The sequence below is a fragment of the Podarcis vaucheri genome, assembly GCF_965113315.1.
Source record: "Podarcis vaucheri genome assembly, chromosome: 3".
Lineage (NCBI taxonomy): Eukaryota > Metazoa > Chordata > Lepidosauria > Squamata > Lacertidae > Podarcis > Podarcis vaucheri.
In genome coordinates this window covers 122,299,909-122,315,696 of record NC_138761.1, presented here as the reverse complement: position 1 = coordinate 122,315,696, position 15,788 = coordinate 122,299,909, and the positions used below count along the sequence as shown (strand labels likewise).

The following is a 15,788-nucleotide window of genomic DNA, read 5'->3' as shown; positions in this document are numbered from 1 at the left end:
GCTAAAAAAGCCAATGCAATTCTGGGCTGCATCAATAGGAGTATAGCATCTAGATCAAGGGAAGTAATAGTGCCACTGTATTCTGCTCTGGTCAGACCTCACCTGGAGTACTGTGTCCAGTTCTGGGCAGCACAATTCAAGAAGGACACTGACAAACTGGAACGTGTCCAGAGGAGGGCAACCAAAATGGTCAAAGGCCTGGAAACGATGCCTTATGAGGAACGGCTAAGGGAGCTGGGCATGTTTAGCCTGGAGAAGAGGAGGTTAAGGGGTGATATGATAGCCATGTTCAAATATATAAAAGGATGTCACATGGAGGAGGGAGAAAGGTTGTTTTCTGCTGCTCCGGAGAAGCGGACACGGAGCAATGGATCCAAACTACAAGAAAGAAGATTCCACCTAAACATTAGGAAGAACTTCCTGACAGTGAGAGCTGTTCGACAGTGGAATTTGCTGCCAAGGAGTGTGGTGGAGTCTCCTACTTTGGAGGTCTTTAAGCAGAGGCTTGACAACCATATGTCAGGAGTGCTCTGATGGTGTTTCCTGCTTGGCAGGGGGTTGGACTCGATGGCCCTTGTGGTCTCTTCCAACTCTATGATTCTAAGAAGAAGTAGCCAATCTTGAGGTGGGCTGAAGATGCTCTTAAATTGATAAATAATTCCCTACTCAGCCATGAAACGCCTCCTCCTGGGGGGGGGGTTGAATATGCCTTGTCAGCTTTTGGAGATTCAACCTAGGATTCAACCCAAACACATGGTTCTCATCCCTGCCTCATTCACGTATATTTGGACGCAAGTCCCCTTGATTGTGTCAGCCGCTGGGATTTGTTCTGAGGATCGCAATTCTAGGCACAAGTATGGCAGACAATCCTGTGTTGCGTTGCGCAAAGAGCGCATTTGCACCCTTCTGGAGCCCACGAACCACGGGCACGCGCGTTCTCCTGTCGTCCTCACACCTTTCACAGGCGATTCCTGAGTCCTCTTTTTTGCCTAGGACTGCCCTTTAGGATTAAGCTGCCCTCTCCGCCTCTTAGCCCTTCGTGCGCCAGTGGGGGAAAGCAGATGCCCAGATAGTTTGGTGGCTCCATTTAGTAAAGCCAAGATGCAATTATGCGAAAGACTTTGGTCGCGCAGCCTCCGCGGAGATCAAGAGAGCCCGGCGCAGGAATGCAGTGGCGCCCTGTCGCCGGTTCGGGGGCCGAGCTGGTGGGGGAAAGAGGCGCCTCGGGGCCATTTGTTGACTGCGGGTTTTGTACGCGCTCTGCTGAAGGATCGCGCACGGTGCACCCCCTCCAGCCCAGCCCAGCCCTTTCTCCTCCTTTGGAGGTCTGATCCTCTTTCACACCCTGACACATGTCCCTTTTCTCTCAGCCCCTCCCCTCGTAGCCAGCTAAGACTTTCAGGTGGAGGCTGAATTAGCAGCCGGAGGGAGGCGAGACCGATGCCCTTTTGTCGCTGCGCTTCGGCGCTGGCTCTGCGAGTGACCCTCTCCTCTCACTTCACCCGGTGCCTCTGAAATTAGCTGCCTGGACTGGGGTTTGTAGACTCCGGGGAGGCAGCTGCTGGTGGTACCTGCGAGAAAGAATCATGTTTCCCCTCGCATTTTTTTTCACCCGCCTCTAATCCCATTAGCACACCTGAAATAATAGCCTCGGTGGGTGACAACGCGCCGCCTCTTTTTTCCCCTTGGTTTTGCCGCTTAGCGGAATAAAAGAGAGGGTTTCTCATTTGGGCTGCCTGGGTCTTTCGTCTTGTTTTTCTATGCAGAGGGGAGGGCTCGCGCAGCGGATCAAAGGCCTTGGCACTGAGCACCCTTTTTGGGGAGGAAAGTGGCACTGAAATCATTGGTGCTTCCACGCAGCGGTGTTTCCTATTGATATGTAAAGGGGGGAGGTGGGTGGGAATCCTGCCACCAGCTCTTCTGACTTTGCATAGTAGAAACCAAAATCTTCTTTGCCCTTAATTACACACACACACACACACACACACACACACACACATATATATATATATATGCAGGTTTTGGTGTCTTCGGGTGTCTTCCCGTGTAAGAGTCGGGGTGTCTGGGCGACGTTTCGACGAGGTCTCACTCGTCATCTTCAGGCTGGTGCTTTCGGCTTCTTGTTCTTGTCACCTGAATATATATACCACATCAGTCTTAGGCAGCTGATTTCAGAGTAACATATCTCAGGAGATGTGCTTAGATGACCTCAGCTTTGTATCCTCATCTTAAACATGTTTACTCAGAAGTAAGTCTCCCACTGAGTTCAGGACTTAATTGCATGCTATATATTTAATGGTTATTTGCTTCAGTCAACATCACTTTGACCTGCTTCCCTACTGATTGCTAAAGAGAGTTCTATACATGAGCATAAGGACCAATTTATATAATATGAATCCCCTTTCCCCTTAGTTTTTAAAAATGGTTAAGGAACATTATGTTTTAGAAGGTTTTGGGAAAGTCCCCTCCCCTAAATTAGTATAATATACCAACAAATATGAATTCATTGAGCCTTTCTCTTTTAGGTCATATCTGGTACATATCAAAGACATCTGAAACTGCTGCTTAAATTTAAGGAAGATTTTTCACCCTCTTTTGTGCATGAGAAATCGATGGGGCTAACTCCTGTGCTACGTAGGAAATAATATAATTGTGAACATTATTTTAATCCCTCCTTCAATACATTAGTTTAAGTCATACTGTTCTATACCAAAACCAACCACATTACAGTATAGGAGGATATTTATGGTGCATGATGTTCCAAAATTCACTCAAGCTATGGGAATATTTTTTTTCATATAAAAATGTTTTTGATGTACACTGCCAAGAGTCATGGGCTGGTGTTTTATTTTGGTGTAATAGAGAGCCTCCATTTAAAAAACAACCTTTGCGTTGTTTTTCTTCTTCGTCATCAGATGAGGTCTCTGCAAAAGCGCTCGGTATGTCTGCAGCCCCTTTTCACCTCTGATTTACTAAGGAAAACATTTCATGCTTGTAAAAGCCCACTTAAAAGACGCAATCCTCCAGCCTCTTCCCCGGCAGCGTCCGAAGGTGTAGCGCCACCAAACAGCGCCCACAGGAGCACCTCATGACCAAACTGAATCTATACCTCTCTACTCAGAAGTAAGTTCCATTGTTCTCAATGGGGCTTGCTCCCAGGTGTATTAGGACCGCAGCCTTTCAACCGAACACGCTTTCATCCCTCGTAAGCTGATAAGACACCATTATTCCTCTCCCACACGAAACCACATGCAGTAGTTTACTTTCCCAGCGCCTCTACCTTCTCATAAGAATTTGCTTCAAACCCAAATTATATCTAGTTTTTTTTACCCCAGCTAATTTACTGCGCGACTAACATTTTTATAGACTGGGTTAAGAGGCAATCTCTAACTCTTGTCATTGAAACACTTCTAGCAATAAAGTATTCGCTTATTTAATTCATTAAAACTACGCTTCTTTTCCTTTGGTCGCCTTTCTTTGCCTTAAAGTTTCGCGCACAAACTCAAACAACAGCGGCACATTAATAAACTTTATTGTTACAGTGAATTAATTCCTGGCACAGTATTGTACTGCTTAGGTACTGCAACTTATTGAGTACCAAGAATGTAACTTGGTCAACTCTGAAATGTGAAATTTGCCGTGTCCCGTCCCACTCCACGCACTCGTATATTCTGGCTGAGAGATCACTTTTATCCCAAACGAAAGTTTTCTTGACAGTGGCTGTAGTTTTCCCAACGTCCAGTAGACGGCATAAACGTTCAAGCCTTCAAATACCAGGCGAACGAGCAGGTTTTGTTTTAAATAATTAAGCAAGCTGACTTTTTTTATTCAGCGAGTGTTTCGGTTGCTTTTGTTTTTGTATGAAGCAAGTAGCGTATTCACATAAATTACAATGGTCCTATTTTTTGTTAAAAGAGGCAGACTAAATCAGGTGACAAAACATACCCATATTCATAACTCGAATTAAATATAAGCAAATTATCCCACAGCCCTTACCCCAAACCCGCTGAAGAGCATCGTATAAAGGACTGATTTATAGATCTTTAGTATTACAACTATAGTATGTACACCTGAAATTCTTTTGAGGCGTTTTCTGTAGTTTGGGAGAACTAAACTCCTGTATCTGAAATTTAAATCATAACAACAAGCTCAATGTTCAAATGATTTTCCACTGCACGCCAACAAGTTACAGCAGCTCTTTCGGAATTATAACCGTGAAGTGACTGGGAAGAGTTTGTGTGTGTTTTAGATGCATAAACCAGGCAAACTTATGTCTAGACCTCACCTCCACTTTCTTGTTATGTGCAACTCCGCAACTTCACACGTTTCAGTTTCTGAAAGGCTTCCATTTTGACTTCACGCCACGCTCCTTGCTCACGCAGGAGTTTTTCGTGACAAAAGTCGAGGGTAGTAACTCATTTCCCAGTTAATTTTAGTTTTTCACAAATTTATAGCGGTGTTTAGAAAGTTTTAAGGCAACCGTAAATTTTATTAGGAATATTTTATTAAGCCCTCCATTTAATTAATAAAAGACCTCTATAACTCTGAAAATGTCAGAGCTGGTAATTATGTTAAACAGTCTAGCTGCCTTTCTCTCTCTCGCCCTCTCCCCCCCCCCCCACCCCGCGCCTAAAGAGATTCAGGCATTTTAAAGACTTGAAAAGAAAAAGCCACTATGCAAAGTCCTGCTCTCTCTCCTCCTCTTCCTCCTTCTTCTTCACCTCTTTCTTTTTTTCTTTTCTGCAGAATGCGTTTTGGGCCTCTCATTCTCCATCCAGACTGTTTACTGAATACAGTGACTTGGCTATTTTGTCTTTGCCTGTCCCGGTAGTACAACCTGACCTCTGGTTGACTCCTGAACTGGACCAGGCGTCCTTTGTTTTCAGAAGTCAGAATCCAGTAAACAAATCTTCTCCAACTCCAAACGCCCCAGTCCATGGCTCGCACATGGCCACTTGATTCATCTTCACTTAATCCCCCCCTCAGTTAACCTCCTTTTATTATCACCTTCTCAGGTTTTGCCCTTTAATGGATCTTTAAATAGTTTTCTTTTTCGCTTGCTCACAGACATTCATTAAGCGTTTGACTTCTTTTTGCTTTTTGGTAAGGTCACTCCGATCACTTCAAACTCTTATCTGCAGCATTCCTTCATTATCTCTGCCACATTTAAAATCTGTTTTCTTTTGTTTGTTTTTCCTTATATCATGCCCTAAAACCTAAATACTGATGGATGGGGAGTGACCAGGGAGGAAAAACACACTTATGCTGCTGGTGTTAGTATAATAACATCAGGCTAGTGTGTAACATCAGTCCTGTAAAGTTTGTTTGTTTGGGTGAATATTTAGTAATGTATGATGTCATGGATCGTCATATTAAAACTAGAAACTTGTACTCGTGAAGTTGGGAGGCAGGAACATTCTGTTTAGGGTCGTAGGCGCAAGAGACTGGTAGTTTACACTAGTGTAATCCGTCGGAAATAAATGTGACTACTCCAGAATAAATGGTTAATAATTTACGCCCTATCTGGGGTACACGTCTCATTATTTTTCTTAAACTTGACATTTTAGGCAGTGTTCCTTGAGAGCCAGCCCCACTGAACTCATCAGGATTTACGTTCGAGTAAACACGCATGAAATCGGGCTGCCCAAAGTTCTGTTAAAAGTATGTGCCCTGTTTTTAGAAATTACTATAGAAAAGTCTACCCTGACCCTGAAACATCTTGGTGTGATTCGCCATTGAAACTTTTGAGAACTTTGCTTCTCGTTCATATGCGAGGCCTGCAGCGGTGTAGAGAGCCAGAATATAACCTCTGAGGAACTGAAACCAAATGGGCCGAACAGTCATCATTGAACACTCACAGAAGCTGTGCTCGAAACACAAGCGGAGCACGTCCTTCTAAAAGCAGTAGTGTCTTGGAAAGAAAACAATAAAAGTTGTAGCCAGTTTTCTGGGGGGTTTTAGGTTTTTTAAAAAGCTCGCTGCTCCCTTTTCGTCTCCTTTGCACAGTTTTCTGAAAGAGTAAAGAGGCGACCGCAGCGAGACTGTATACTTCAGAGTCCTAGCACCGATGGGAAGTCAGTAATACAGTGAATTCAGATCCCAGGTTCTGGGTTGAATCGGGTCAGTGCTGGGGAGCGGGCGGGCGGCGGTTATAGTTGCATTTCCTAAAAAGGCCATCCAGTTGTGAAGTGTGGGCCGTTGTAGTCGAAAGCACAAAACCCAGGGCTGCCTCGGACAGTTTACGGAGATAGTAAGGAACTGTGCGTTTACTTTTTCCTTTTAATAGATGATTAATTGCCGCCCGCTTAGTCTTTTTATGACCAGTATATTGCAACTCGATACGGCCACGGTGCAATTTCTCACAGCAAGTTCCCGCTGTAATAACTGTTTGCTAATTGTTTAAAAAAAACAACCCCTTATCCAGAAGGAGCTTTGCGCAAACAATTTGTACTACTGTAATTACACTGTAAAAGTGTTTTAGCCTCGATTGGGCTGAATTAATCTCAGAAAGGCCTGGGAATGACACTGGGTACAAGATGAATAGCTCCCTTCCTTTCCCTTTCTCCCAGACCCACCCCCTTCTAAAGAAGCATTGCACGGCTAGGAATGCTTTCCTAAGGGAAACTTGGGAAGCCAGGGGGTCTGCTTCTGTTATAGAGAAGCGCATAGGAGAGTGAGAGGTCATGCTCCAACTGGGGTTTAAAGTGGGCAAAATTGCCTTACCTGGGAAGCTTTAATTTTTCCACCAGCCCCCGCCGCTGGTGCGTAAGGCTGAGGTATCTCACCGCGAGGTGGTGAGCCCAAAAATGAGGTGTGTGTGTGTGTGTGTGTGTGTGTGTGTGTGTTTGGAGTTTGTTTCTGAAAGAAGTTTGAAACCACCTAACACAGATGTACCAGGGGAACAATATTTGCTAGCATGCAGCAGATTGCTCGTTCTCTCTCTTTCCTTTCCTTTCTATGTTTTTTCTTAAATAGAAGAATGCTTCTCCCCTCAGGTGAACCCGGTTCTTGGAAATATGAGCGTGGAGCGATTACTCCGCCACTCTTCGGCCACATCCATAAGGCTGCTTGGATACTTGGTGTGACTGCACTCACGGCTGTTGGATTTTGCGCTTTATTCCCCCACTCGTTGGACTGATCTGATAGATGTCAGGCCTTCCTTTTCTTTCCCTTAATACTCAACTTTTTATTATCTCCATCAGCCAACAACAGGTATCCGTCTCTAAAGAACAGGGAGCGGAAAAATAACAGACCATTGTACGGGGAATTGTGGAAAAAAAGAGACCCCTTATTATTGTGAATCTTCGCCTTCAACTCCCAGAAGCGTCTGTGCACCGTCCCAATTCTGTTTGAAAAAGCAAATTTAAATCAACCCGTCCCGTCCTTTAGAAATACATGTTTTGTGGCCCAAAAAACCTTAATAGTAGCACGCAGGAGACAGAAAGCGAGGCTGTGCTGTTGGAAGCAGCAGCAAAATATTTCTGTTAACACTTAAGAGTCTTCTTTGGCCCGAACCAAACCTTATGTGATTTATTTCTGTTGAAATATATTGGTAGAGCATGTGAGAAGAAAACCATAACATTGCCACGGTGCTAGATCAGAGAGGACAGAAATTCTTCATTCGAGGAATGAATTGGAACAACAATAACAAACTTTTTTTTTAATCTGGAACACTTCATGATACCTCTGCTGCCTATAAAAGGTACCAAACTGCAGCTTTTACTGTCACGTGTGAACAGGATGCTGTGCTCGGGAAGACGCCTGGAGATGCGATCCCCGATCCACCTCACCTCTTGCCTTTCTGGAATCACTCGGTGCAGGGGGAAGACATCTGTGTAAGCCGACCAAGAAAAAACATTATACCCAGGCAAAGTGACAGAAGTGTAAAGCCGTCACAAAGCCCACTCCAAAACAGAAGAGAGAGCACTGGATCTCACATTTTACCCCTTTTTAAAGAGGCAAACCAAGTAAAACCAAGATAAAGCCTTTTCCCACCCGCAATCTCTGTTTAATAGTAGCAGCGGTCGTATTCCCCTTTTGGATTAAATCCCAACACAGGGCAAGGCAAATGAGCAATCTTTCTGAGCTGATCAACTTCGGTTCTCTGTGAAGTGGCTTTTGGGGAAGGAGGCGCTCCCCGCAGATCGAAGCTCCCTGCTGATCGATTATTTGATAATTGATTTCTCCCCAAAAACCAATCCATGCCTGGCTTTTCGAGAAAAGGTCCTGATTGGATTACAGCTGCTCCACTGCTGCCTGCGACGAGGGAGATTCCCCCTTCTATGAGGTTTTCAAAAGGAATGGAGGGGAGTCGGTGGGGGCGGGGAAACCCTGCCCTGGCGGAGATCTCGGCTCTGGGGGGGGGGGGGAGATGTAGCAGTTTGGAGACAACTCCTGGCGCAAACGCCTCGCCTCGGACGGCGGAGGTGCAATTCCAGCAAAGCAGGCTGCTTTGCTCCCCTAATAGGGCTTTCTTCTGCCTTAACTCCGCTTCCTTTTGTATTGGCTTGCGAGAGGGAGAAAGGGGGACGCGTAAAAGTCCTGCCATTCCAAGGCGCCAGGCAATGGCTCCCTTTTACAGAGCGAAGAGTAAATAGAAATTAATCACTTATTTCTAGACAAAGGAAATGGCCACTAGCCTCGGAGGTTGCTAACACTGTAGTGAGGGGTCGCTGCTGGATGTGCCCTAGATGTGACACGGGGGCGGGGAGTGGGCGATCTTTTGCACCAGACACAGGCCCCCCTCTATCTCGTGTGTGTGTGTGTGTGTGTGTGAGAGAGAGAGAGAGAGAGAGAGAGAGAGAGAGAGAGAGACGTGACCTCGGTCCCATTTGATGAACCTAAGCAGAAGCGCAGTCACAGAAGCAGATTCACTACAAGAAAGAAAGAAAGAAAGAAAGAAAGAAAGAAAGAAAGAAAGAAAGAAAGAAAGAAAGAAAGAAAGAGGGATTGGATAGGAAAGGTGGGAAAAGCCCTAAACTTTGACGAAGCAGAGGAGAAAAAGATAGATAAATTCCGTGCAAAAGAAGACACACACACACACACACACACAGCCTTCAACGCCACATTGGGGTGAGTTTAAAGAGAAACCACCCAACGCCAGAAAGCCCATTTTCTCTTGACTTTCGCCCCTGTTGGTGATTCAGAAGGTAGCAAAGGAGAAGCTGGAAGTGAGGGGCGGGAGTAGCCTTCCGACGAGCAGGAGGAACCGCGCTCCAAGGAAAGCCTCCCAAACATTCGTGAATCTTTTCAAACATCGGCAAGGTCTGCTACTTGAGGCTTCTGGCAGGCACAACCGATGCCCACAGGGAAATATCACAAAAAATAAAGGGAGGTTGTTTTAATGCACGTGTTAATAATAGGTGTCCTCGTTTTAACTTCTGCTGAGAAAACGTAGAGGAGGCATCTTTCCAGCATGCATTTATGTTGAGCTGGACTCCAGAGAAGTCCTCCATCCTCCAGTTAACTTTTTCATTTCCACGAGGACGCTGTGCCGGGACCCCAGGAGGAAAGTACTGCGAAGGCCTAGTGGAAAATGCATTGGAGTCTGGACCCAAGACCAAAGAAACAAAAATAGACCCCCCCCCCAAACCAAACCAAACCGCAGGGAAAACTTCTTTCACTTTTTTTAAAAAAGACGCGGCCTTCCCGGTCCCTTATGTTTCGCCATCTTCCTCCCCAAGTGACAGAGTGGGTCTTCTGTACGCCTTGGTTCCCACTCTCCTCGCACCCACCCCAGCACACGAAGTTGCTCCCTCCCCCCTTTTAAACTGCACTGCAAAGGACTGGCCTTCAAGCTGACCCTTTTCTTTTCCCTCCTGTCTATTATGCAGTACGACGATTTACCCCATTACGGTGGGATGGATGGAGTGGGGATCCCGAGCACCATGTACGGGGACCCCCATGCCGCCAGATCCATGCAGCCCGTCCACCACATGAATCACGGTCCTCCGCTTCACTCCCATCAATACCCGCACACAGCTCACACCAACGCCATGCCCCCAAGCATGGGCTCCTCCGTCAATGACGCTTTAAAGAGAGATAAAGATGCCATTTATGGGTAGGTACAGCTAGCATCAGGTTCATTAGCTTAAGACGTGCTCGTTCCCCGTTCTTCCCCTCCCTGAAGAAAGCCACCGTTTACTCGAGACCGTAGGTAAATAATCCGGGGCAGCCGAGGCTTTGCATGGGGATGACGGACCAGGGGGGGCGGCGGGTTGATTTCAGCGCCTCTCCTTGCCAATCGGTCTCGGATGGACAAATAAACACCCTCTCAGAGAGAGATTTTGAAGGATAAATGCAAAGAGGTTGAGCCACTTTACAATAAAATATTGACCACTATCATTCTAAACACCGCAACACACCTCGCCTAAACCCATGACTTTTTATAGGTAGAAAAGGAAAGAAGGAATGAAGAGAGAAAGAAAGAAGCTGTGGTGGCAGTAGACATAAAAACAGAGGGAGATGATTGCAAGTAAAATCTTTTCAGGAATAGTTGAGAAATAATGAATATTTCCTTTGCCACCCCCTTCTACGTTAAAGTAAAACGTTTTAAAATCTAACAAACCTTTAAATAATGTTTCATTTAAAATGAGAACTTCAAGGTTGACTTCAAAGTTGCAACCCCACGTCTCTCTATAGCATTTGAAGCCTCTCCAACGTGGGAACTTTAAAAGTAGTTTTTTGGTGGGGGGGCTTGATCTGTCTCATAAATATGACTTAAAAGGAATGATCACCAATTCAGTTTCAATTCGGAGTGTGAAGCCCAAGGTGTAAAATAAAGGATGACATGACGTTACTGTGGCAAAATGTTTAAAACGTGAGATTTCATCAATCCCACAAGGTAATTTATTATAGTGCACTAACCAGGCAGTGTGTGAGAGAGAGACACAGCGAAAGAGGGATTGGAAAGGGATAGTCTAGGCCAACTGGAGAGGAAGGGCTGGTGTCACACATTTTAGCGGTTAGAGATGGGTGACTTTTAAGGGGACGTGTGTCCCCCACCCCACCCTCCACGCCTGCCCCCCCCTTCCAAGCCTGGTGGGCAATTTAGCTGAGCTGCGTAACTTCGCAGTCTACTCCAAATTATAAATAAAAACAGAGTCCCCACTCCACCTTAGCGTACATGGGACTCCATTCGGTCTTCCCCCACAACTAAACCTACAAAAGAAGATTTTTTTGCGGGGGGGGGGGGAGAGATGTTTCAAAATGGCAACTAGACCCGAGGTTGGTTTGAACTTTAGCTAACGTTAACAACCTCTCTGACCAAGTTCGCTTCAAAACGGCCATTCTGGAGATCTCTATGGCTCAGGCCCTTGGGATCCGGGTCTGGAGAGTAGCAAAGTGAGCAGTGACTGGAGAAGTGGGTGTAAAAAGCCGGGGAGGGGGTTGCCGGTGGCTGAGGAGACCTGCTGCTGCAAACTTCCATTTTGGGCGCTCCTCTTGAATTTGCTCTAATTGCTGTGTCCTCTTGTGTGTTGCTTTGGTGACTCTTGTATTTTTCTTTCAGACACCCCCTCTTTCCCCTCTTAGCACTGATTTTTGAGAAATGTGAATTAGCGACATGCACTCCCCGGGAACCCGGGGTGGCGGGCGGCGATGTTTGCTCCTCAGAGTCTTTCAACGAAGACATAGCAGTGTTTGCCAAACAGGTCAGAAAACAAGTCTCAATGCAAATCTCTTGCACTTTCCCTCCTGTACTGTTCCAAATGTCTGGTGATGACGAGAGTAATAGCAGCAGCAGCAGCAGTAGCAGCAGTAATAGCACTAATAAAGTGACAAGGCTAGAATGCATTGGAACTGTTATCCCTTGTCACACACGCCCCCTCCCCGGAATGGATCGCAAGCCTCCGGCCTCAGGTTCCTCCCCACATTGACTCGGGTGCGAGCCTCGGAGGTTTTCTGCCCTCTGCCCGCCACCTTGCAAAGGAGCCTGCTGCAGGCTTTTGGACCAAGGCGCAGCTGACGCTCGAAAGCCTCTGCTTGGCGTGGCGAAAGTACTGCTGGCTTCAGCCCCCGAAAGTATTCCCGGTGCCTTCGCTTCGCTTCCCTAAGCGGGTGCCTTCCAAATCCAGCACTCGGGGGCTTTGCATGAAAGATTGCACAATGGACCCCACGGGTGCTGTGTTCGGGAAGAATCCTGGCGACGCCACCCCCTATCCACCCCCCCTCTTGCTTTTTTGGAAACACTCGGTGCAGAGAAGCAGTGGCATAGCGTGGGTTGTCAGCACCCGGGGCAAGGCAAGTAATTTGCGCCCCCTAACCCGTGGATTTGCGCCCCCTAACCCTAACTCCCAAATGTTGCGCCCGGTGCGGCCGGCCCCCCTGCACCCCCCACGCTACGCCACTGCAGAGAAGGGAGCGAGCCCCCTCTGCATGCTAACCAGGAAAAGAAAGCATATTTCCCAGGGATATTGACAGACGTGAAGACGAGTTCACACAGGCATCGCCTACTCCAAAACAGAAAAGACAGCAGCATTTCATAGCTTTAAAAAAGCCCCACGGAAAGCCCCCCTCTCTCTTTTCTCCTTGCCCGAAGGGTGGGCGACACTTTCCATTATTATTATTTCCCTTTTGGATTAAATCCTAACACAGGATTACTTTCTAAACTGATCAACTTCGGTTCTGCGTAAAAGAAGGCGAAGTGGCTTTTTTGGGAGGAGGCGCTCCCGGCAGATCGAAGCTCCCTGCTGATCGATTATTTGATAATTGATTTCCCCCTCAACCAATGCACGCCCGGCTTTCGAAAAGACGATCCTGATTGGACTACGGCTGCTCCACTGCTGCCTTCTGAGATTTGGGTGAGCTCATTCTCTATCCTACGGCGGGGGAGATTCCCCCCCCCCTTCTGTAGGGTTTTCGAAGCTTGGGAAGGGAATGGAGGGGAGTCGGTGGGGGCGGGGAAACCCTGCCCTGGCGGAGATCTCGGCTCTGGGGGGGGGGGAGATGTAGCAGTTTGGAGACAACTCCTGGCGCAAACGCCTCGCCTCGGACGGCGGAGGTGCAATTCCAGCAAAGCAGGCTGCTTTGCTCCCCTAATAGGGCTTTCTTCTGCCTTAACTCCGCTTCCTTTTGTATTGGCTTGCGAGAGGGAGAAAGGGGGACGCGTAAAAGTCCTGCCATTCCAAGGCGCCAGGCAATGGCTCCCTTTTACAGAGCGAAGAGTAAATAGAAATTAATCACTTATTTCTAGACAAAGGAAATGGCCACTAGCCTCGGAGGTTGCTAACACTGTAGTGAGGGGTCGCTGCTGGATTGTGCACCAGACACAGCCCTGTGTGTGTGTGTGTGTGTGTTTTCGTCTTGCCTCCAGAACAGACCTCGGTCCCTTTTGGTGAGCCTAAGCAGATAGACGACCAGCGTCTCTTAAGTCACAAAAACAGATCACGAACCTGCCTGGGAACTAATTCAGAGAAAAGGAAAGGAAGGAAAGGGGTGGTGTGGGAGGGGGGGAGCTGCAAAACGTCGGCGTTAAGCGGGAGAGAGAGGGAAAGGAGGATTCGCGCACAAAAGAAAACACCCACCCAGACACACACACACACACACACACACACACATCTCCAAGGAAGGCCGCACTGGGCTGGATGTAGAGAAACCCCCCAGCCTCGGCAACCGGAGCGAGCCCTTTCCCCCTCGTCTCTCCCCCGGTCTGAGCGAGTCGGGAGGCAGCGAAGGCGAATCGGGAAGGGAAGGGGAGCTGCTGCTGCTGGCGGTGGGGATCTTCCGACGAGCAGAGCAGGAGGAACCGCGCGCTCCCAGGCTCCAGTCATTGTTCGCTCCTCTCCTCCTCCAGCGCGCTCGCCTCCCCGTGTGTGTGTGTGTGTGTGTGTGTGTGTGTGTGTTGTTAATGGGGAAGCCTCTGCTCGCAGCTCTTCCCTGCCGCTCTTCCTTGCCTTGCGGCTCACCCAACCCAACCCACCCCTGCGCTGCGAGCGTAGTTGATGCAGCCCGCTGCATTGTGTAAGACGCGACCTGTTATGGCCACCACTACTTCCGGGTTCCAGCATTCTGGTCCAATTCCACCTCTCCGCCTGGGCGCAACGCACACTTTACACACGCACGGGAGACTTGCAGCAGGCAGCATCGATCGTGGCTCCTTTAAGACAAACTCAGACAGCCGCCTTTTCTTTTTTTTTTCCCCTTTTTTCCTTTTCTTTCTTTCTTTTTTTCTTCTTCAAAAAACCTTCTCTTCCTCTAGGCTTCTCCAGTTGCACGGAGGGAAGAGAGAAAATCTGATTAGGAATTAGGACTGAATCAAGCGAGGGAGAAAGAGAAAGGGGAAGAGGAGGAGGAAGAGGAGGAGGAGGAGGAGGAGGAGGAGGAGAAGAGAAAGAAAGCTTTTAGAGCTCCTATGCTTTTGATGTTAACATTTGAGGTGTCCTGACCACTGGAAGCACACACGGAGAATTATCATCATTCATTCACCACCTTTGACAACCTCTCCTTTGATTGACAGCTGGAGTGGCAAAAAGTCATGCGAGTTGGTAGTTGGGTTTGAGAGGCACTTTTTATTTTTATTTTTTTATTTTTCCCCCTCAAAAAACCCCACAAAACTGATTTGGGGGAAAGGATATTTTGCTTTCTCCCCGTCGCTGTCTTGGAAACCAAAAGGGAAGAGTGTGAGCGACGCGGGAAAAGGAAGGAAGGAAGGAAAAGAAGAGGAGAGAGACGCTTCTTCTTTTCTTTTTTCTTTTTTTAAATGCTGAATGATCGCGCCGCTTCTCTGAGGTCCCTCCGGCTGAAGACTCTGGTCGGCTGCTCAAGCTACTGGCGACTTTAAAGGATTCTTTTTCCTTTTATTTTGGGGGGTGGGTGGGTGGGGGAGAGCACGTTTTGTTTCTTTTCACGCTGGCCTTAAAGAGGATATATTAGAAGTTGAAAGGGAAGGGGTGCGAAGCAGGCCGATGGCGCAAAGGGTATGTATTATTATTTTTAATTCGTGATTTCCGAGTAACATAACATTGAAACGTGGATCTTAGAGACACTGCGAGGAGGGGGGAGTTTTGTATACTCTTAGAAACACACACGAGGGAGCGTTTAAAGTCTATCACTGTTTTGAAAGGAGCATGTTTTTTTAACTGTGCATGTCCAACATACAGGCAAGTATGAGATGCACTGGAGACCTTGTTCCCATTTATTCGTAATATTAATTCATACCACAGGCCACCTACTAGAAGGAGACGCTGACTACACAAGCAGCCTTGAAACTGAATGCAGTTCCTTTTAATATTCAGTTTCTGTGTCTCTCAAAGTAATCAAGGTACTAAATAATATGCCTTTGGACCTTTAGGATATGGTAATAATATCTTTACAATTAATAAAGAACTTGTTTAAAATAACATTACTGTAAATGGAGGGGGGGCAATCAGAGCAGTCCATACATTCCAACCAAGATGTTGTTTTGAACACATTTTCATATGTAATGATGAGTCCAAATAACAGTTACACGCACTTGTGTTCCTAACATTCCTATTTATTATTTATTTTATTAAATGGACACCATCACTCCGCCGAAAAAGTTTACCAGCTTAGGAAGACTGTTGATAGTGACAAGAATAATGCAACCAAGAGGGCATTTAAAAGGAAATTTAACCTTTCGAATACATTTTCTGGCACACTTTTGGCAATGCCCCTCTCACACCACAGTTGGAAAAAGAAAGTTAGTCCACTGATCCTTTTGCATTTACTTTTTCAGTTTAAGCAGCTGGAAGGACTCCCCCCCCCCAAATTCTCCACACCCTCATTTGCCCTTAATTAATTAGATATTGAAATGGCAGAGTGACCTCCCA

General features: G+C 46.9%; 1 protein-coding gene and 1 long non-coding RNA gene across 5 annotated transcripts in view; one reads left to right on the top strand and one right to left on the bottom strand.

Moving 5' to 3' along the window:
• Nucleotides 1-7,491: 7,491 nt before the first annotated feature.
• LOC309528850 lies at nucleotides 7,492-9,973 on the bottom strand. Its single transcript, XR_014217917.1, has 2 exons — nucleotides 9,847-9,973; nucleotides 7,492-7,831 (listed from the first exon to the last, which is right to left on the bottom strand). It is a non-coding gene; the product is annotated as an uncharacterized lncRNA (long non-coding RNA).
• A 4,846-nt stretch (nucleotides 9,974-14,819) lies between these two features.
• Nucleotides 14,820-15,788, top strand: part of MEIS1 (Meis homeobox 1) — a 153,346-nt gene continuing 152,377 nt past the window's right edge. For all 4 annotated transcript variants that reach the window (XM_082216434.1, XM_082216432.1, XM_082216435.1 and 1 more), the window contains exon 1: nucleotides 14,820-14,915. In XM_082216434.1, the coding sequence (XP_082072560.1) occupies nucleotides 14,904-14,915 (12 nt within the window). In that variant the 5' untranslated portion in view covers nucleotides 14,820-14,903. The remainder of the gene's footprint in view (nucleotides 14,916-15,788) is intronic.